General features: G+C 33.2%; 2 protein-coding genes across 5 annotated transcripts in view; one reads left to right on the top strand and one right to left on the bottom strand.

The window, feature by feature from the left end:
- Positions 1-4,476: 4,476 nt before the first annotated feature.
- On the bottom strand, positions 4,477-10,456 carry LOC129938981 (ubiquitin carboxyl-terminal hydrolase 3-like). 3 transcript variants are annotated; one of them, XM_056046825.1, is made up of 8 exons: positions 10,056-10,456; positions 7,293-7,437; positions 6,975-7,233; positions 6,434-6,875; positions 6,015-6,304; positions 5,814-5,956; positions 5,596-5,742; positions 4,477-5,527 (listed from the first exon to the last, which is right to left on the bottom strand). In XM_056046825.1, the coding sequence occupies exons 1-8, from the start codon at positions 10,384-10,386 to the stop codon at positions 5,344-5,346; spliced, it is 1,941 nt and encodes a 646-aa protein (XP_055902800.1). In that variant the 5' UTR covers positions 10,387-10,456; the 3' UTR covers positions 4,477-5,343. The 3 variants fall into 3 exon arrangements, with proteins under 3 accessions (XP_055902800.1, XP_055902799.1, XP_055902801.1); XM_056046824.1 differs by having other exon boundaries at positions 6,015-6,875; XM_056046826.1 differs by lacking the exon at positions 10,056-10,456 and adding an exon at positions 8,996-9,207 and having other exon boundaries at positions 6,015-6,875.
- A 4,872-nt stretch (positions 10,457-15,328) lies between these two features.
- The window catches only part of LOC129938468 (galactosylgalactosylxylosylprotein 3-beta-glucuronosyltransferase S), a 36,890-nt gene continuing 28,479 nt past the window's right edge, over positions 15,329-23,739 (top strand). Inside the window, exon 1 of one of the 2 annotated variants that reach the window (XM_056046056.1) lies at positions 15,329-16,025. In XM_056046056.1, coding sequence (XP_055902031.1) covers positions 15,710-16,025 — 316 coding nt within the window. In that variant the 5' untranslated portion in view covers positions 15,329-15,709. The remainder of the gene's footprint in view (positions 16,026-23,739) is intronic. The other variant, XM_056046057.1, reaches the window with a different exon arrangement.

Consider the following 23,739-nt stretch of genomic DNA (forward strand, 5'->3'; position numbering starts at 1 on the left):
TTTTCCAGCATTCAAAAATAGATTTAGATGTATTTGAAAAGTATATATTTATAAATAAATATACAAAAAATAAAAAAAAAATATATATATATGAAATAAAACTTGTACAATGTACTAAACTAATGTAAGTGTGTACAATAACTTTAAAACAAACAACAACAAAAAAAGAATAAAATTAATTATTTAACTTGTAAATGTTTCAAATCCCATTGTGTTCTGAGTCGTTTCTTTTTAAATTTTTATTTTTGATTTATTATTCAACGGGGACAGTTTTCTTAAAGTATGTCTTTGTAGGTGTACTGAACTTCGCTTATGGTCTACTTGTTCCTTGGATTCAAATCGCCTGCAAGAATTGGAAGTTTAAGCATTTATATAAACCTCTTATGCATGGGTAAGTTTAAGTCGTACAGGAAAAGTAAATTCGGTCCATCTAGAAAAACTAGTCTTATTAGAATATTTTATAGAAAGTCAAACATAAAACGGTGATCGTCGTCTCCTTTAGTTTATGGTATCCCTTTCGTAAATAACAAAATAAGGGTTTATGGCGCTGATAGCTCTTGTCAAACTTAAGTAACTATCTCGATTGTATTTCATTCTTCTTTCGAAAGATATTTTTCCTAAATTGAAGCAAATGTCCACAATAAAAACCAATAATTCATGATTTCCCTACAAGAGAACAAGTATATAGCCCAATTTTATCTTTATAGCTAATTGAGTTAACAAATTTTTGACAGTGATAAAATTGCGCAGCTTTAGACGACTAAGGCCAGAAGCGACTTAAAAGTTAGGCAAGTTTCTAGTATCTGATTGACCAGCTGCTAAAAAATTACCTTCCAATTAAGGCAACTTAAATTGGAAGTTGACTACAAACTTAATCAAGAAAAACCTCCTTAACTTTTAAGTCAGTCTTCTATCAAAATGATAGTTGATCATGTTTTTTTCAATCAACTGAAAGCTGAACTTTATTACTCTATGATAAACATATTTATTTTCTTCACAGCTTCATTTAATGTTTTGTGTAAAAGGTTTTCGTGAAAAAGAAATGAGAAATATTTCTTTACAACAGGAAATATAAATCGTGATTGATGTGTAGCTTGCCTAAGGAGTATTGTGTAGACAATAATTTGTTTGGTTTGGAACCTGGCTATTGTTTCCCAATTTGGACGGATTTCGGTCGTAAACTTACGGGAATCCTTCATGAATGATATAGAAATTGGTGTTAATTCCGACAAGATTAAGACATTTTTTCGGGAATCGTAACAAGTTTGTTTTTACGATGATGAAATGGATAGAGCTGGAAAAAGTTCAAATAATCATCGTTTACAAAACCTCCCGCTGAACCATTCAAAATTTAATAAGTAATCTTACTTTTTTAAACCGAATGAAAATGTACTTTAAACACATTTAATTTGTGTTGTGATTTTAAAATTTAATTGGCTAAAGTTCTGGAATTGATGTAAGAGAAATGAAAGACTAATGTTAGTAGGAGAATGTTCGTACTTTTTTAGCTTTTCTTTAGGATATCCTACAAAACTAAAGACGGAGACTATGCTGGATGAATAAGCTTGTTGATTGAAATCTAAGCTGTTGTATCTTCTTAAAAAATTAAATAATACATTTTATTCAAATGAAGTATCTGTTGCTCTTGTTTCGTCGCGCATTGTTGTGGTTTTTTTAATGAATAAGTCGGACTTAATCCTTTTTGTTCTTACGTTTTTTTTTGTATAACTGCTTTTATTCAGCACTCTTCGTGAAGTCACTCCACCTTTATTAGTCAGCCCTATCCACTGTAATCGAATTCCGAAAAAAAATTACCAAATCCATTCGTTATTTAAAAATGTATGAAATTTTCTTTTTGGGATTCGCAAGTTCTGGAAAAGGATTCAAATCTGTGTTAAATGGAATAAGAACACAATCATTATTGATAAGAATTCAACTAGCTTCGCGGCAGGATAATTTCCTTAGAGACACTTAATCTGCAATTGAAGGGTGTGATTTACATCGCCGTCGTGGTCTATGTAAATGACGTACAAAATTCCTAGAATCGTACTTTCTTATACATTTTGATTTCTTGATGGGACAACAACACATCACTTGTTGTTGTATCCGAAAATAGAAATGTGTCTCTTCTACAAATGGCTACAATCTATAAAACATTTGTATGTCCAAAGAATGAGTATAACTCTTTGTCTCTGAACTGGTGATCTAGTAGCATACTGACCAAAAAGATTTAAAAATTAGTGGAGAAAGAAACATTACTTCACTCGAACATCGTGTTACCTTTTTTAACGATTTCTTAACGGTCTATGTTCTAGTTAAATAGCCAATTGCAGTTCTCCCCTTAAACAGTTCAACTGTAATGCTGGCGCTTCTAAAAATGCAATTTAGTTTACGCTTGAGTCCAACTTCCGCCGTATTGTCAACTACAGATATTCATTCTTTAGCCGTACTACGCGAATGTGGAACGCCTTATCACACTTTGTCTTTCCCTTCCGTTTCAATGTTAAAGAATTCAAAACCAATGTACTCCGACATCATCTCTTGCCAAACGCCTCACTCTTTTCCTAACATTCAAATTTTGTTTCTGGAATATTAAAGGTAATCAAAACCCTTTGAGTGTTTGCAAATTATATAAAAAATCATGTTTGAGAACAATGTCCATTATTACAACACATAATAAAAAAATTATTTATTAATATAAATATTTACTTCTTTCATAAAACTAGTCCTAGTCGTAACAATCTGGAAAATGGTTCTACATTTAAAAAAAATGTAAACAAACATATATTATAACTTTTTAAATTCAGCCAAAAGTACAACAAGCTAGGCTCTTCTTTTACACGTAACTTACATACTTGATAATAAATAATAATAATAATGTTCAAAGGAGAGAAAATTGTAAAGAGCGTCGTGGCACAAATCTTCTTTCGCATTGATAAATTTCTTCTTCTTTGGATTAGAAACTACCTTTCTAACCGTTCAATACAAGTTTTATTAGATGATTTCAAGTCTGAAATTCATAAAATAAATACTGATGTCCCCCAGGGCTGCGTTTTGTGTCCAACACGATTTCTTGTCTGCCACTTTTAATCCATTAATCTAGGTCACTGGCATCCTCCTCCTTCCGATGTGTATGTTAATCTCTTTAAATTTCAATCACGACAGCGTTATCTAATGGTGAATTATTAACCATGCATAATTCAGTGCTTTAAAAACTCAATGCTGTGTCCTATCGTTAAAGCGTAACCCACACCCAGGAAACTTACTTACTTAAGTTATGTTTTATCGAATTAGTCAGTTGCATTCCACACCTTAATTCACTTTTAGTAATGCTCATCACGTCAATAGTTAACCCTTCAGCTCACTTTCGGGCGTACTATCAAGTATAGTCTTTTTCCAACTGCAGATCGAGAATTTGAAATGCTTTGACAAACTCTTATTTTGTATTTATTTATTACGAATGCTTTAGGAGAAAATTATTTACATATTTAAAGTTTTACATTATTTAGCATTGAAAAGATAACAGTTATAGCAACTAAACTAATTAAATTTCATCAATCTTCTGGTGGGCGGATATGGCAGCTTTAATTCGACGGATAGTGTTGACATTTGATGGATCTAAGATTTTTGCCAGAGTCTCAACTACTTCGCTCGTCTGTTTCAGTATTTGTTTGTCGAGAAACAGGATACTCTACAAAAATATGAAAGATTGTAAGAGGTGTTTCACAATTTCAGCATTCCTCTGGAGCTTCACGAGTGTAGAAGTGTTTGCTTGTAAACGGTGTTTTTCCTATTCTAACTCTTAATACTTTTATACATTCTTCTCTGCTATATGATTAGTTTGGTTATATTGGACACATGTAATGCAGGGTTAATGTTTTCGAAGAAAGGTTTGAACGCTTCGCAACTTTTCTGAAAGTTCTTACTTTTGAAAATGTGTGAAAGTTGTTTTCAAAAGCTGATGTAGTTTAGGATACTCAACTATCTGAGGGTAGCGAATAGCGTATTTTGCTGCAAGGTCAGCGACATCATTACTTTCTATTCCGCAGTGTCCGGGTATCCAAGCTAAAGTGATATTTGTGTTGTAGTACAAGCAGTTTTTAGGTTTGGAGAGATGGACATTTGTTAGCAGATACTGAGTTACTTTTCCTGTTTGTGTTTGAAGAAATAGCTTTTTCAACAGTTTCGAACAGTGGGTGTGTTAGACTTATTATGGCTTTGCTTAAAAGATTGTTTTTCCCTCTAATTTCGATATTCAGAACTTTCAATAGCGGTATCTTCTCTTAAATCCTTCCCTATTTTCCTAAAGCTCGCTCCTAAACACATAAAGAGTATTACACAACCCCTCAAGTGCCTGTAAATTATAGAAGAAAAAAAAGTTGTATCTTTGAAAACTCCCATTGTAACCTTTTTTGAAAGAATTGTTCCAAATAACGAACTGAAAACAGCTTTCACTTTTTAATAAAACACTTAAGGTTTCTTTTCCTTTAATATTATTATTTCTTCATTTTTTTTAGTTAAGACAATTTAATTATTTGCATCCAATTTGTTTATATTGTTTTTTTTTTTAAATAATTTTATTTTAATTGCTGGGATATAATTTTGATAATTTATATGCATTCATTTATTTTTGTTTTGCAAGTATTTTCCAAATATGTAGTTTGGTGTTCTGCCAAAAGTTGCTTAATTTTTGTTTTGCTTTCAAAGGATCAAAGTAGATAGACTTGAATATGATTTATATAATCTTTTTAGCCTAATAAATAAATAACGTTTTTGAAAGATTTTCTGCTCCACAATGAACAAAAATTTGAATTTTCAAGTTTCTCTTTTGTTTATGAAGAAAAAGAAAACGAATTTAAATTTCCAACTAAGCGTGTGAGTTCTGTAATATCATAAAATAAAATCAGACCTTAATTTTCTGTCTGTCTGTCTCTAATTTTTGAAGTTTATTTTGAAATAATTTTGTAGCTCTTTTATTTAGAATTGATTTCTTCTTTTTTTTTCTTGTTTTAAATATTTACAATTTAATACTTCCATCGGTTTTATCTGTTTCTATTTAAATAAACACAAAAACTAACAATAGGAATTTAATCAAAATTGAATTTGTCATATTTTGAGGGGGCGGGTCGAGGGCATGGAATACAGATTAGGCATTAGGGTAAGGAGAGATAAAGAGATAGAAAGAAAATATATCAAACAAAGAAGTATACATATTATATAAAATGCAAATGTATGTAAATGGTTTATGGGGAAATCAGTCTCTTAAAACCTAACTAAGAAAAATGTACTGTCTTAAATCGATATACTATTTTGTTGTTGTTGTTTTTGTTTATGTTATTAATCTCATGAGTTTTTAATATTCAAACTGTTGATTGTACTGCCATTGATGTCTCTTCGAATGTAGAAGAGTATGTATGGTTTGCATTCGGCCACAGCCGATGAGGGAACTTCCTTAACGGTATGATCATTGAAATGTAACCATGTGCCATTGTTGATTGCAAAAGATGTATAATGACCACAACTCGAACTGAAAACAACAATAACAAAATACATTAATAAGTATATTCGTAGAGATCGATTTAAAGAAGAACATACCCATTGCCATGATGAACAATTACAGCTGCCAAATCGTAAACATTACACGACTGACTGGTCCTCCTTGTTTCTGGCATGTTATTGAGAACGTATTGCGACATATCCAGGGATTTTATAGGGAATGAAATCCTCAAATCCAGTTTGGTTCTAACAAGAGCAATAAAAGGGTTGGGTTATTTTATGTTTTCCATAGAATCTTCCATCACAAAATACTTTACCTGAAAAAATTATTCCACCTAAACCTCTTGATATGCAAGCAAAGCACATTAGGTAGCCTTCGGATCCAGAAACGCTTTGTAGATCGCTGCTTGCATTTGCAAGAGCTGCAATAGTATAGCTCAGTTTCGGCTAATTCTTCAACCTTAATTGAAATATCAAATAAACTTTAAACTTTTAAGTTTAAAACAACTTTAACTTACCTCAGTAAAACTTGATAAACAGTCACTTATGTTACAAAGTGGTTTGACCTTAGTTGGTGTTGAACCATTCCCTGAGGTCGCTCCTGTTCCACCTGCATTGCCACTTAGAGTCGAACTACTTGCTGCACATTCCTTATAGAATTTCTCCGGAATGTCCAATGACAAATCAAGAAAAGGATCATGCTTCTTGCTCTCCATGCCACAAATCAGACATCGCACTTCGCTCTGCAGAGTTCCACCAAAAACATTTGTCACAATCGAACTGCGTCCACCTTTGTAATTGCTATTCGCTGGTGTAGAAGGAGATGCAGATGAAGATGGTGATGATTGTGATAGAGTGAATGATGATGATGATGAGACAACATCTTTGTAGCACGACGGACCAATAGAATTGATATTTCCATATGCGATGGACTTACCATTGCTTGTTCCTATGGTCGTGGCAGCTTTGCATTCAGCAGCCAAAAGTGGAGTCACGTCAATGCTTAGGTGTTGCAACTCGGTGTGGAGGCGATCGAGCATGTAGCGTAAGAATTCATGGGCATCATGTTGACGATGACCACGAAATTGAGGAACTACCTTCCAAATAACCAAGAATAAACATTCAGGTGATATCGCTTTGGAACCATCGCCGCCCTTGCTGAGATTTAACAACACTTTGCGTAATTCTTCCACCACATTCGCATCGCTCATGCTTTCTTTTAAACTTCGCGAACAATAGACCCGTTGTTGTTTCTGTTTGCCGCTGGGTTCTAGACAGGGAAGGGCATTAAAATAACAACTAAACTCTTTGATGTTGCTTAGCGATTGTAGAACAGAATTCATAAAGCAAGTATTGCCCAAATTCCGTAATCCTACAACCTGGAAAAATTAAATTGAAAATCCATCAAAATGTTCATCAACTGTGTCTATCGTTTTAACAGTATTTTTTTGTATTGTTTGTTGTTGTTGTTCACAAACCTTTCTAAGTGACTTCCTTTTAGGAGTCGCCGCACTATCTCCACTCTCACTTGAAATTGTCCTCTTCCTTGGTCTTAATTTTCTCCCTGGTTTTGGTGTATCCTCCCACCCAGAATCATTGGACGAAACACTTGCAGTTTCTTGTTGTGATTTTGATGATGAGGACGTCTCCGAACATGAATCATCTTCACTTTTGAGTTCTTGTCGAAGTTCTTCAACTGAGTGTGTTTCATTTATAACAAAATCATCACATTTGTAACTAAAAGGTATTAAATTTTATCAACAAATCGAGTTATTGTTGTTTCCTGTGTAACTTACCAAAATACAGAATAATCAAGAGTATTCATACAGACTTTATGATTTTTCGCCTTAAAATGACTTAAGGCATGGGCTTTTTCATAACGGCCACATAATACTGCCCCACAATGCAAACAGATCCAATTGTTTTTCTCCGACTTGCATTCTGAAAATAAAAGACAAAACCAATCGATCCATTATTAAATAAAAAACAAATTTTGTGTTTTTTGTTTGTATACATCAATTTTAGCAATGGTCAGTGGCTGAGAATATCTTAATGGTATTTTAAGAAACAGCACACTTTTAGGGTTAGGTCCATAAAATAACCTAAAAAATATTATCCATATAGTGAAACAGTAAGAAAACCTTCAAAATTATCACTGCTGTAGCTGCGGAGACAAACATGAAAAGCAAACTGAGATTCACTTTCGTTTTTAAGTCCTGCCCTGGACAGTTCTAGAATTTTAAGCTTCGAAAGGGCATTCCCCAAAGATCTTGATGACCTTTCCGAGAAAAAAATCAAACACCTAGTTTCCTTTCTGAATGCGACGAAATAACTCTTAGTGTTTCTAATTTTGTATATTTTGTCAAAAACCGTTATATAATTATCTTTTTTGAGATACACATATGCATAGCGAGTTCTTGGTATTAAAACGGCGCTTTGCCACGCTAATTGGCAAAACCCTAAAAATACTCCAATTTATAATGGCAGTAGTAAACGTGGTATGATGGTTAGTGCGCTGGACTGTCATGCCAGAGGGCTTGGGTTCGATCCCTGCCTACACAGCCTCTTGCAAGGAATTGACAAATTATCCAATAGTAAATCTTGACATGAAAAAATGCTCTCTCAAATTAGCTGTTCGGATTCGGGATATAAACTGTAGGTCCCCTCCATTCCTGACAACATTGCTCGCAACTCGCACACAGGAATTATTAAGAGTTGTAAGTCACTAGGCCCTAGTTCTTAACGGACTGTTGTGCCACCCAATAATAATAATAAGTATGACTGGCATCGCTGGAAAATCACAGAATTCAACAAACTAATGTTATATAAGAAAGTAAGGAAACTCGTTTGGCCTTACGGCATTCAAATATAGAGCTGTACTTCTTTATAGAATTGCCAGACCCATCCAAAAACTGCAAAATAAAGTCCTTCGTCTAATCATAAATGCCAGTTGGTAAGAAAAAGTGATCTTGTTAAAAGATCTTTTAAAAAAGACGATGTTACGGATAATCAGCCTCCAAAATAAAGACCGTCAAAAAAGTTGTTCCTTACTAATTTGATAAAATAAATTAGTTAGAAAAACAGCTTGTAGAGAACCAGGGCTGTAATAGAAGGGACCTATAGTTTTTATGCCAAATACGATCGGCTAATTTGAGTAACCATTGTTCACGACAGCAAATACTTTTGGAGGATTTTCCAATTCCTCGTAGGGATTGATAAAAGACCTATGGCATGAAACCATTACGCCACGGGTGATACCCATCCCAAGCATATAAGCTCAGAGGGTAAGGGTACTTTTAACTTGAACAAGCTCTTTTCATCCCGACATAGCTCTTGATTTTGATTCATAAATCCTTAAAAACCAAAGACCCTTAGAAGAGGATTATGTAAGAAAAAACATTTCTTTCTATCTTGCTTTATCTACTTTTCTGATTTTACTCGTTACATAAGCAGTATTTTGCTTAATCCAACTTGTAGCATTATTTGGATATTCGTTTACCTTAGACTTTGATTGTGTTTCTAAGTCCGTAGATAACGCAAGGTAAGGGTCAATATCTGTTTCAAAGTTCAATGAAGCTTCTAATTTAACAAAAAATAAACTACGATATTTTCACAACCCTATACACGGCCTTGTTGGAAATCTTCATAGAACTTAATACTTTTAATTTTGTATATCAAAACATTTACTTCCACCCTGAAAAAAAAAAAGAAAAAAAAACAATATGTTGTAATAAACTAAGCAATTGTACTAAATTAACAATTTGTTTTGCTTCTGGGTGGAGACTTCCACGCATACATCTCTCCACAAATAAAAATATGACACCAACTACCGTCGTCGTCGTAGTCGACGTCGCTGCCGCCATTGTCACAGACACCAGAACAAGCTTAACAAAAAAAAAACTACCTTAAAAAACCTGTCTCCTGCTCCCCTCTCACTCTTTCTTTTCAATTACACAAAAATAATAAAAAGCTGAACAAAAAAGTAAACTTTGATTCCATTCCATCTATATTGTGGTTTGGGCTTTGAGGGTATAAAAGTTTACCTCACTGTTCGTCTCGTTTATTCTCATTTCTTAGCTCAAAGCGAGAGGCCATTCATTCGTTTCGGATGGGATTCAGTTTCAGATGTAGGTATCGCCTCCGCCTGAGGGCTAGGCTAATCAACCAACTGTGCTCCTCTACGTCTACCATCAAGAGGAGACTTCTTTAAAATTTCATTATTTTCACCAAATTGCCACCATCACCACCACCACATTACCACAAATTACCACTACCACAAGTCTGACCGAGACCGAAGACGAGGAAGAACCTCCAGAACTTTTTGATTATCGAACATATTTTTTGACTCAACAACAAGAACAACTCCTCATCTACACTATCGATTTTCACTGAATCACGTAAATCTGGGGCTTATCTTATGTCGTTTAATGGGCAGAAAAAAAAATAATATGAAATTATTGAATGACCTTCCCCAATCACCCTAATCATACACCAGAACCACAATAAAACTATGACAAGCCGTCTGAACCCCTCTTCACGTCTCTTGAATGACTTTTTACCTGAACATTTCCATAATTTTTGCTGCTGTTGGTTTTGGTTATGATGACCACTGATGCCGACTGTGACGGTGACGGGCGTTACCACCACAGGGAGGACGGAACCACTGCTGTTGCTTGTGCTGTCCGCTGCCACGAGAAGCACCCCACCTTCTTCCTTTGCTGTTCCTGTTTGACTGGCACTGGAACTTGGGCTGGGATGGGTGCCCGTGATTGTACCCGCACCCGTACCTGTACCCGTAACCGTGCTACGTCCATCAATCAGCTGACACTTTTTTGTTCGTATTAATCCACGATTTATCTTGCAATTGTCACTCAGATGTGGGCAGTCCATCACTGGGCTGGGATCTAATTCTTCTTTATGTCTTTTTTCAGTCTCAGGGAGTAACACGGGAAACTTCACTATTGATAGTGCAGCATACACGGCTAGAACAGGGCCAGAGTCAGTCCGAGTCGAGGAACAAAATAATAAAAAAAAAGCTGTGGTCGAATAATTTTTTAGTGGAGAATATGCAAATTTATTTTTCTTCCACACGAGCGCTGCGCTTCGACGAATCGAGTCGAGCCGAGACCGAAAGCAAGAGCAGTATGAGTGTGGAACCTGAACCTGAGAAGGAAAAGAATTTTTGCAACTTTGTCTCACGCACAGGTACAAGTCGTCTATGATTTTGTGTCCTTTTCTTTCTTGTGGTGTTGTTGTTTTTTTTTGTTGAAGTTTTTGCTAAGTTCTTTAAGTTTTTTTTTCTTTTGCTGCGGCACTTTTTCTGTTTTGTTATTCCTTTTTTGTTTGCAGAGAGATTATTTAATTTTAACTTCACAAATTTTAATTTAAAAATTAATTCTAAATGTAAAACGATGATGAATGAGTAAATGAACTGAGATTTGTGTGTGTTGTTTTGACTTCACTTTGTCGTTTGTCCTGACTCCTTGTACTCCTGGGCTGGGGTACAATGAACGCAAAGAACGAAAACGAACAGAAACAGAACAGCTCAGACACAGAATCACAGTCGCAGTCACAGACAAGGCGAACACAAGAGACAACGGATGATGAGCTGCTTTTCTTTCTCATTATAGGCAAAATAAATGACATGGACAACGATACAATCGAATCCGAATGTGTATCTTTCTGTTTCTTTTTATTTTATAGTGAATGTATTTTGTTTCAGTTTCGGTTTGATTTTCAAATTTTATTTTATATGAGAAATTAAATCAATTGTGGAATTACGTATTCTACTTAATCCGAATTATTAATCGGGGAATTTTAATAAGGTGTTACAGCTGAAGCTGTCTCTTTCTTGTGTTTTGTATTTTAATTTTGCAATTCAATTTGTTTACTCGCTTGCTCTTTCTCAGCTGATGTGGGACCCATTGTTCTAGTACAATCATTTATGGCTTGTCTGATTGTACAGTAATGACATTTTTTCTGAAGTTGGTTTGTTTTTACTTTTATTATTATTCACTATATCTTTAAAAATATAAAGAACCAATAGTTAAAAGTTAAATAATATACAACTATGTTCTACCTTTCATTTTCACTCGAAATGAAATAGAAATCCATTCAAAACATAAATTAGAGTTTTGAAATTCACTTACAACGATATCGATTTAATTTTGTTCGAACTTAAAACAAAGTGAAATACGGTGTTCTACATTTGGATTTTTCGTTTTTCAAGTGATTTGAATTCGACAAGAGGAAATTGTTTAAAAATAGCTATAGTTTCAATTAAACGAAATAGAATCCTGAAAACAATTTCACTCGATTTTCAATTTAATTTTGATTTCCTTTCAATCGATTTTGAAAAAACTAACTTAAGGAGTTTGTTCTCTGTAACCAATATGCTGCACTGAAAGGTTTTCAATGTCCACTACTCTAAGCATGTGTTAGTTGTTCTTGTAAATGTATTCTATATTCACGCCGGTATGAAAACAATATGTGGTAAACCTTATTAGCAATAAAAAAAAACAGACCCATTTAACCATTTAATTATCAAATAGTCATGTTAATGCATTTATTTAAAAAAATGCATATTTTAAGTTTTTATAAGTGAAATACTTACTTACTTAATTAACTAAATCCTGAAAAGTTCTATTATTATAAACATCCTGAAAAGTTCTATCATTGCAATACGACTTTGTTAAGTATTTTGACAATTTTGAAGAAAACACTTTTAACGTTTATGGTTTAGGGTTTATTATTTGTGGTAATTTTCCCAAATTTTAAAGTGCACTTTAATTTTGATTATTGGTTGGGCCTTATTTCACAAATAGGTCAGTTCTGGTTTGAGACAGTTTGATTTCTTTCCTCCACTCATCGATAGAAAAGTTAAGAAAACTGTGTACTAACTTTTCAAAATAGACACCCGTTAAATTTAAGAAATCAAAAATAATAACATATCTTTTTGTTCATGCGTTTTTACTTCTAAAATATCACTATGCTGCAGGAAAAAAGAGGAACATCAAGAGAGATCTTCTTAAATACATTTTTGGGGTTTTCAAAGTAAGAGGGGTACCAGTCAGGTTCCTATACAAAACCCTGCTAATAGTAAATCAAACCGAAAATGTTCATGATAATAGTCATATTGTGAATTTGCAACACTGGCTTTGGAATAATGTACAAATTTGAATTGAATGCTATATATTAAATTTTTAATATTATCACGGAGAAATTGGAAAAGGCCTGCACAACCGAATGAGCCAATAGAGTCCACACCGTGGAATCGTGCGGTGATAATAGGTACAATAGGTTTTATGTACAAAGATCTTAAATTATAAGATCTTATTTGATATAAGAATGTTAAATGCAATGCAGGAATTAATAAAACAATAAATGGAAAGTGACAAATCGAGTTAAAGAAGCATTGTCTACTTCAAGAGTCGAAGACGTAAATCCAAATCATCGATCGGTTTGGTACAAAGAGTGAACGGATATTTTAAGTACTCTTTTAAGGTAGTAGGTTTCAGGATTTTTAAATTTTTAACGAAAACCATGTGTGTTCTTTACAAAAATATAATAATTACAGATACATTGTACCAAATCAAAAATTAACTAATTTTCCTTATATTGAATACAAAGAACTATAAAAGATTGGAAAGAGATATTAGAATGCTGAAGCGGCTCTAAAAATATTTTCAAATTAGGTATACTCAAGAGGATTTTTCAATGGACCAACACAGAGCAGACTAAAACCTACAGCCTTCTTGATTCTCAGTGTAAAGGGTTTTTTAATTGGGGCGTGTAGATTTTCGCACTCCGTGGCAGCCATTTTGTGACATCTTTCAAATTTTTTGTTTATTATTCAGTTCTTTATGCCAAATCATCGTGGCAAGTTACACGATTTAACAACACATTTAAATGATAAAACTTTATTATCAAAATAAGCGTTCGATAACGCAAACGTTGCGCGCATTGCAGCCATTTTAAGGTAGACGTGGTGGCCCTTAACAGTCGACTCTTCAATGTTTGTTGGCCACATTTGAAACTACCGGTTCAGTAAACATTCAACCCATACCTTTACGTTCAACTAACCCAAGATCGGCTTAAAACATCCCCGCGGTCCGTGAAAGTACACAGCAGAACCCGAGGCAGTCTATTCCTCGGCGGGCACAAGAAGTCGGCCTTTCGTGGACTTCAAATTAGCGAATTTTGGGTCAGAACTTGGTTCACCGTCAACAGCGAGCGCTATATAACGATGATAACTAATTTCTTATGGCCCAAATTGAAGCATATGGACCTAGACGACATGTGCGGTTCCAGCAGAACGGCGTTACGTCACACAGCAAACGCCACGATTGACATTTTGCATGAACAATTTGAGTGTAAGGTTTTTTCTCGAAGGGGTGATGGAATTGGCCACCAAGGTCATGTGATTTGATCTCACTAGACTTTTACTGTGGGGTTTCTTATAAAGTTGCACGTCTATGCAAAGAAACTACAATCGACCAATGCCCTTAAGGTGGACATAGCACAGGCCATCGCTCACATTCAGCAGGTTCTATGCGGAAGAGTCATTGAAAATTAGACCACTTGGGTCTGTAGTGGTAAGTAGTAATATTGACTTTATTTCATTATAAAAGTTACAAGCCTATTTTTGATCATTACGACGATTATGATTTCTAACGTTTCTTGTGTCTTGTCACTCAGAGACATATACCCAAACCATAAAATGACATAAGGCCCAAAAAGAGAAACGCCGTAAAAAATATAACTAAGGACACGTTGCAAATCCTAATAATATGTCATATAACCCAAACCAAATGTCAATATGGTAACACCCAAAATTATAAATTTCGTAAAGCCCAATATTTGTTTATATTGGAAACATTCCGGGTGGTTGGGATTTGAAAAGTTGAGAAGTGATATGCGATGTTCTGTGGAGAATAAACACAGAATTACAGAAAAAAAGTTAACACAGTAACCATTTTCGGTTATGTTTTTCTAAATAATTTGTTTGTAGTTTTAATATTTTATCTTAAATCAAATAGACACGATAATGTATACACATGCGTATATTTCCATATAAACATTTTTGAGAATAATCAACGTGTAAAAGAGGCTCTGCCTCTATCGTGTATTTCCGGTAAATTTGGACCATTTTTAAATACCGCACAATCAATTGGATCGGTTTATTGCATTAGGCTTGTTCAATTCGACTTGATAGTACCTACAAACAGCCAAATATGCTGCTCCCCTGCAACCCCCTAGTTGAAATCCCTATAGGATTTGGGCTGGGTGCGAGTTTAGGTATATGCAAAGTATTTTTTGAGTTTCCACAATAGAATCAAATAAATTCCTAACAAAAACAAATCAAATATGGCAACACTGAACTAAAAACAGGGAAGAAATATCAAAACCAACCATTTTTTCTGTGTTTTATGTGAAAATAGTGAACTTTGAAAATTAAATTACAATAGAAATAAATGTTTCCGTGCTCTAAAAAATCTATAATTATTTATTTGCCCATAACTATCAAACAAAAAAAAAACGCTTGTCGAAATTCGTGGTGCGGTAATGGAAAGTTGAGCCAAGGCATTTAAAATATCATATCTAAACTGTCAACGATATAAAATCTTACTTTAATATAAAGTTATATTAGTCAATAATTAATTATTTATTCCTCCAAGAAATCCATATGAACAAAACTGTATAAAATTACAAATCAAACAGATCCAATTAATTCGCAAGAAGTGGCAAAACTTTAAGTTCCATTTTTGAATACAATCCACACAAAATAAATCTGCCACCAGCTGTCATCGAATCTGTCATCCCACTTCCACTCCACAAGAGGGTAGTCGTTTTCTCGTTTCTGGTGGCGTTTTTCGTATTGTACGCGCCTGCACGGTCGCCGTTGTCGTCTTCGTCGTTGTTTTATTTTTTTTTCTTCCATCGTCGTTTGTCGATTACAAAATGCTTTACACAAAAATTATCATAATTTATTACTCAATTTAAACAAAGCAAAGTTTAACTAATAGAAAACTCAAAAAAAGTGTCTTGTAAAAATGAAATCCCATCTGTGAAAAAAAAACAACGGAAGCATTTTCTTTCGTGTCTTGAAAACGAAAAAAAAATATATAAGAGTGCTCCTCCTTGCCCCGCAAAATACCTCTGTCTCTATCGTCTCTCGGTCTCGTCGCTCGTCTCTGCACGATATTAACTCGCAATGCCGAAAATACTCTATCGTCCTTTGGGCAATCAATCGCGCCAATCATCAACCTCAGCCTGGGCCACAGCAGCAACTTCGAGGAATTCTATGGCATTTGCGATTGTCGTTTGCCTGGTCATCGTCTATGTGATTTGGATATCGTCAAGCAGTTCAACGCAATCAGGTAATCTAGCTGCGACCAGCTTGCATCATCACAGCAGCATGCATCTGATGCGTTACAGCAGAGATGAGAATGAATTCATGTCGGCTGTCTCGCGAATCTCTGCCGCCGCCGCTGCAGCTGGAGGTTCTTCTTCCGCGCATCACAGATCAAGTGAGTAGGGTTGCCACAAGGATACCATAATCCATTTGTTTTTCTTTTTTCCCTTTTGTGAAGAAGAGAATACGCTACTGTGTACAAAGTTGCATAGCATAATACAACAAAAGTCTAGGTACATCATAAATGTGCTTTCACTCTTTCACAAAGTTCAAGAGCACTCCAAGTCCCAAGTTAGGGGGCGCGTGCTCAAATGCGAGGGCGAACTTCAATTAAAAAAGAAGATACAAAAAAGTATTTGTTTGTAAATAAATTTTAATCATGTTTTATGGCTTTTTTTTATTTTTGTTGGTTATAATTTTCATACAAAAATAGTTGTACAGTGTTTTCAAAAAGATTTCATTCAAATTAGACAGGGGTTGGTTTTGGTGGGTTTGATTAGTTAGAGATATAAAAGAAGAACACATTCCTTTTACCAGGTGTTGGTTTCCTCTTTAACCAATTGAAAATCCTTTTGTTTCATTTAGTTGGTTCTTGGGTTGTTTTTACTAAAAAGATGAATTAAACACGGTATTAAATATGAACTCTGTTTATTTATAGTCTCAACATTGCTTCATCATCTTAATACTACTATCACTTGCTCACCAATTAACTTTTCTTATCTTTATTTCCTTTTTTTTTAAATAAATAATTGGTTTATTTTCTATAAATTATTTAAATGTTATTTTCTTTTATTTTGTTCTTCTTCTGTAGATATTTTATTTCTTAGTCATCAATTTCTTATATTTTTGTTTGAATTGAGATAAGAAAAAGATAATTTACTACTGGTGCTGGCTTCAAAGCTACATGGCTGGAACAAAAATTAATTTAGGGGAAACTTTATCAAAGTTATTTTAATTTCTTTTAATTATCGTTAAGAATTTATTATCTACCTATTAGAAGCTTTTTTTATTTAATTGTTTAAATATCTCATTAGCTTGTAATTATAATTTTTAATTATGTGCTTCCCCTTTTGACATTTAGATAATACAAAATGTGTTTATCATACATTTTGCATTTGCTTTAAATGTCTTTGTTGTATAGAGTATAAAATTGTTCGAATGTCTCCTTCGCCTTCTCTGGTTAGTGAGCTTCTGATTTGTCCAATGTTTCATGACTACCCCATATGCCATGCTCAATTTGCCCGATTTCGTTTTATGTTTGCTTTCTGGGAGCTTCGCTGATGTTTGTGTTTCAGTCGAACGGAGTCAAATCACAAGATCTCGATAATCAGTCTAAATCACCTTTATTTCAAATCGACACTGCAGAACTGCCAATGTAACGTTAGCTGTGTACCATGTAATGCCGTTCTTTGGAAACTATATACCCTTGAACTTAATAATTATCGATAAAAAGCGCTTGCCGTTGATGGTATTCGATTTTTGTTTAAAAAATCAATGTAAACATTACAATGGTAAAGATGTTTAAAAAAGTGGGTTTCATCGTGCGGTCAGCTGCGCCTAAGTTTGAGCCTATGCCTTTTGCAATGCTTTTATATTTAACTTGAGTTAAAGACTAAGCAGCTTTACCTTATTTGAAGTCATAATTTAGAGAGATAATTCTATACAGTGGCACCGCAACTAATCGGCCTCATGACATATACATTTTCGCAATGCATTTTCTCCAAGAAAATGTATGGAGAGTGTAAAACTTTATAACTACTTTATATGACATTTAAAAGAATTTTTATTTTAAATAAGACAAAAATAGAATTTAAGCCATTAACCCTGTAGTCGTCGCGCACCAAAATGTTACACCAGTCGTCACGAGGATTACATATGTAATATGTTTTAAAATTATAATAAAACTATAGTGCTTCAATTTTTTCAAATTTATTTTGACTTTAAAAAGTAATTACATGCAATATTAAGCTAAGTTAACCAATTTTTCTAACTTTTTAACTGTAAGTACTAAAGACAAAAAATCCCCACTACTAGTTTTTTAGGAATACTCCATTTTGTATGAGTGGATTATGATAGTAATCCGCGCGACGACTGCAGTTTTAAACAGCATATTAATATTAAGAACAAAGTCCACTCTGTAATTTAACACCTCACACACTTAATATTTAGTACTTGATTGCGTATCCTTTTTGTGGCTTCCACAAGGCATCGAGGTATTGAAGAATCAATGTTTTAGTATTACTTAATTATTTAGCAGCACTTATTTTTTGCAAATTATTCTTGAAGACCCGTCTTAAGGATCTCAATGTTTCTAAAGTTTTTTTTAACAATTTGACTTCCAAGTTCATCCCATATATACTCGATTGCATTTAGGTCAGTTGACTTTTTTTGTGTTTAAAGCACATTAGGGCAGTTAAACAATAACCACGACTTGCTATAAAAGCTGATGCTTTGGGTAGTAGTAATGGTAGAAGATGAAATGGTCTTGTATTCTGATGTTGTTTAAAAACATATTGATGTTAACCATTTGATGCTTTGATTTTATCTTCCACAAAATCTTAGTTTCGAACACCAGACCCTGCAACACATGCTCAGCTCATACCATGATCCATGCTTCGAGTATGCTTATATTTGCTTCCATCCGACAACAAACCCAACATTTATAATGTATTCATAAGTCTAACGGCTGAATAACAATGCCAAAATACGTTTACAATTTTATTTGTTTATGAATAGATTTGTATACACGATTTCACTGCCATTTCCGTCATTACTTCGATGAGGATGCTACTTTTTTTGATGGTTTGCTCACTTCTTCCGAAGACAAGAAAGAGTTTTAGTTGATTGGCCTAAAAAATATCTTCTCATTGTACGTCTCCAGTTACTTTTCTTCTCACATTATAAGTCATTTGTTAGTGAAAATATGTAATGATCTGTGGAAGGGTTCCGATGCACATTTTTTAAAATTTCTCACACTGATTTACTGTCCTAGAATTCAGAAAGATTTTTGTTTTCCTTCTGGTGTCATTTCGACTTTGAGCAAAAAATTACATCAAATGTAAGTAAAAGTCTTTCGTAACTCAAATTTAATAATAAAATTGTCATTTGACGGTAAAAATATCGTAACAGAGTTCCTAAAATGTACAGGTTCAGTTAATTGGTCAAGAGTCATAAGTTTCATACTCACAATCCTCTACTTTTAGTTGATCGTGCGAAAATTATCAAAAATATAATGGTGTACAAAAAACTTCTCATTCTATTCTGTTCTGTTTTGTATTTTAAGGAAATATCACTTATTACATTTAATTGAATTGTGTAAGATGTAAATAAATCACAGGGTAATTAAGTCCAGTTTTCAGTTGAATGAAAAACATTTTCAGCTGACATGGCATAGCTCTATAAGATCTTTTATTTTCGGAAGTTTTACTTAGTTCAAATTTAGACTCTCAACGATAAATTTATTTGTATTTTTAAACTTTTAGTGGTAAACCCATTAATCTGTCAAAATAATTTTGCGTTTTGAATGAATTCTTTTTGAAAACATTGTTTTGCTCGATTTTTTATAACATTGATATTTCTTACAGTAAATACAATTTTGTTATTATTGATTTGATTTCTCACAGATAAGATTAATGGGAAAACGTGGCAACCCTAAACATTTTTATTATTTTCCCAATTAGTAAATCTATAATATTTTAAAGTGCCAGATTTTCCATTAATTCTTCGCCTTATATACCCAACCTATGTATTTTATATATATAAACTGATTTTCCTTATTTCATTTTCAATTTATGTTCATAGTCAAAAAAAATTAAATCTTTCTACCAGACAAATGAATAAACATTCTTAACAAGCAAAAGAAAAATATGAAAACATTCATTTTAATTCAAATCCATCTACAAACCTACCTACATACATACATATATACATATATAATATTCATCTCATCTTTTTCAGCTTAAACAAAAAGTCCCAAACTGAACCAATTAATATTCTTTATGTAAATCATCTAGATTTCCTGTATGCATGTTGTTTTTTCTCTCATAATGTTCATGCCAAAAAGCAACAACAACAAAATATGATTTTCTTATTTTTAAATACAAACAATATTGTATACATTTGATATGTATCTATATACCCGTACCCGGGGCTAGACAAATTAACACCAAGCTAGTGAACGTATCATATACATTTTTTATTTGCTTTTAAAATTCAAGTCAAGCCACAGAAGCTTTACGATGAGGTACGTACCTACCCCTCATAAATAAAAATTAAAAAAAAGTTAATTAGTAGGACAACACACATGAGTTTTCTGAAGCGATATAATAAACAAATAGAAGTAAGTTCAACGGGCACAAGCTATTAAAATACGAAGCAAAAAAAAATGTTTAAGGTTTTTAATTGTTTTTTGAAATTACCCATATTTATGCGTTATTGACCTTTAGATAATACAAAAAAGGTGGTTATAGGCAACACAAAAGTGGTGCATCATGTTTGGGATGGCCTTGAATTTGTTTAATCCAGTTTTTTTTTAAATCATATTCAAACGAAGTCAAATTAAATAAATAAAGTATTACGTAATAGAAATCAGGTTTTTAATTTTTTTAAAAGGACAAGCACTGATTTTGTGTGGATATTAATCAAGTTAGATTACAAAAAAAAACTTATGATTAGATTAATTTTGGCATTATGTGCTAATTTAACAGAAAACAAAAATTATAATCCTTATCACGAGTTCTTTTGAAAAGTACTTCAATCTATAAAACAGAAATGAAGACACACAATTGTAGTTGATTTATTATACGTACTTAGGTAGTTTCCTTTTCAATCTTTTGATCAAAGGCAGCTTAGTTACTTATTAGGTAAAATGGCATTGAAAATTTACATCGCGGGAACTTTTTTTTTTAAAATGTTTACTCTGCGGTTTCAAAAATAAACGTAAATAAAACACATAGGTATTAAATACTTTTTTTTCATGATGTTTCTTTTTATTATAATGTTTGAACTTTGAAATTCTTTGAGAAAAACTACATTATTTAAATGAGCATTACATGAGTTGTTGCAAGCATCGATTCTTTTGAGGTAATTTTCGACCACTTTTTGACACATAGTGGGCGGTATATCAGCTATAACTTGTCGCATAATGGTTTTTAAGTGCTCAAGACTTAAAGTATTATCTGCATAAACACGATCTTTCGGGTAGCACTAAGAAAAAAAAGTCCAGCGGTGTCAAATCGCATGATCTTGGTGGCAAGTTGATATCTCCACGACTAGAAATAACGCGGCCAGGAAATGTCTTGCAACAAATCCAAATTCGCTCGAGTTGTGTTTCTCATGTGGCCCCGTCTTGTTGAAACCACATATTTTTCAAATCGTATTCTTCAATAGCAGGCAAAAACAAAGTCGGTTATCATATGACGATAACGCTCCGAATTGACGGTGACAGTCGTTCCATCGTCGTTTTCGAAGAAGTAAGGTCCAATCCTCCGGACCAAAGATCACACCAAACAGTGACTGTGATGTAATGGCCTCTCTTCAATTACTTGAGGATTCTCAGAACACCAACGACGACAACTTTGTTTATTGGCATACGCACCGAGTAAAAAATGTGTTTCGTAGCTAAAGAAAATTTTGTTTGAAAAATCGCCGTTCACCGCCTGTTGTTCAAACACCCATTCGACTTAATTCCGACGCGTTGTGAATGGTCAGTTGGCTTCAGTTGTTGTGGACTTTATATGGATGTAGGTGCACATCCAAATGCAAAATACGCCATAATGTGCCTTAAGACAATCCTAATTCCTGAGAACGACGATGAATCGACACATTCGGGTCTTTCAGTGGTACGAGTGGATCGATGATGCACAGCCTTACAATATCGGTACCCAATGAAGCCTCTTCAAATTTCTTCACATGTTTGCGTAGTTGGACGATTATGTAAACCACAATATCCACTTTAAGCACAATATGTGGCTATTGCAGAATCACTTGTGAAAAAAAAATTGGTTTAAGAACTTAGTTTAATATATGTCGAATTCCAGCTGTAAACTTTTGAAACCGTAAAATGGATAATCCGTTAAATATGTATGCACATTTAATTTTGAGAAATTTACGACTTAGACAGAAATGAAAATAAAATAAACTACGTATAAGGTTTAGTTTAGTGGATAATTATTATTCATTCAAAATTAAATTCATTATTTTATTTTTTTAAAACATCTTTAGAGCATTCAAAATTGATTACATCGGCATATTTATTCAAAAATATACAAAATCGTGATACTATAATTAATAATTCCACTAATTGATACCATAATTATTGTGGAAGTAAATGGGATAGAGAAACTATGCTAAACCCTTGGTCTTAAACAACGCGCCAAATTATATACATAATTTAAAAAACATTTGTATCGTTAATGTTGACCAGTTCCAACATCAAGCACGAAAGATAGAACAAAGTAAACCCTTCTAGATTCAAACATTTTTAACTCAATTAAACTACATAGAAATTTATTTGAAAGCAAGGGTACGCTTCATTTTAGTTGTTGAAATGTAAACCTCACGTAAGTACATTTAAAGTCTTTAGAATTTCTTATCAAAAAACCAAGTTAAGAGTTGCCTCTAGAAAAAAATATAATACTCGACATGCTTTCTAAAATCTCGTAAATCCTTATGGTTATAACTTCTCTCAAATTTCAAATCAATCAAATAATAGGGAAAGATGATTTTGAAAGTGATAGAACACTACATTTTACCATTCAAGCAGTTTATTTAAATCATGTTGAAGATGAAAGTAAACTGTAAGTAATCTTATTATTTTATAGATTCATATACATATATGTATATTCGGCTGCAATATCTTCACGATTTGCGTCTTTGAAATCTTGCACCACAGTTACTAATTGTGATCACCTCTTTGATAAATAACATGATCGGAAACTTTTGCTTGCAAAACAACGAATTCTGAAACTATTTAATTTCGTTTTTCAAGCGTTTTTTTTTCATACTTTTTACTTTTAAAATGTCAAAAGTTGTGTTAATGCTCAAATAGCGTAATGATATCAGCATAATTCCTAAACCAAACTTGACGAATACAACGGATATGATATGGACATCTACTTCGTTGTATATAAACAACAAAATCAACTTAGAAATCATAATCTATAAATGCATCATATCAAAGGCAATTTGTAACTCATATTGTCAATAAACAATCTCAGTTTATTCTTTCACGTATTCAATTCTGTGTATTTACAATATCTACCTATTTTTGAATTATTAATTAATCATGACTGTTCGAAGCCGTGATAACGTTCCTGTCTTTGCATAGTAAGTAAAGTATCGATTGTTATCTTTTGGATAAATGAATTTGAGTAGCAAAAATTCCCTGGTGGAACGTTTAGATACAGTTTTGTCGCACATTATTTCTAATTGTTTTTGTATCGAGTAAATGCATAATAAATATTTGCTGATGTTACCATAATCAACTTCTTAAATTAAATACAAATTGTAGTTTAACAGGAATGATATTAATTTATGTTGTGGAAAGAAAAAAACTTTCAAACTATGAATAAATAGGTAGAAGGTAGTTAAGATACCGGTAAAATCATGAACGTGAAATTCAGGTTAATCAGTCACCCAATATTTTTTACATCTATTGCTTAACGACAGATATAAATTTAACAACTTGGGAAGACTTGGCAAAAAATTGAATAGCTAATGAGTTTTTTTTTGGCTCGAATACAGAAAAGAATCACGAACGCTATGAGTAACTTTGTAAAAGAGGCCTACAATACAAAAATTAACTAAAAGCATATTAATTATACAACATT

The sequence above is a fragment of the Eupeodes corollae genome, chromosome 1 (genome assembly GCF_945859685.1).
Source record: "Eupeodes corollae chromosome 1, idEupCoro1.1, whole genome shotgun sequence".
NCBI lineage: Eukaryota > Metazoa > Arthropoda > Insecta > Diptera > Syrphidae > Eupeodes > Eupeodes corollae.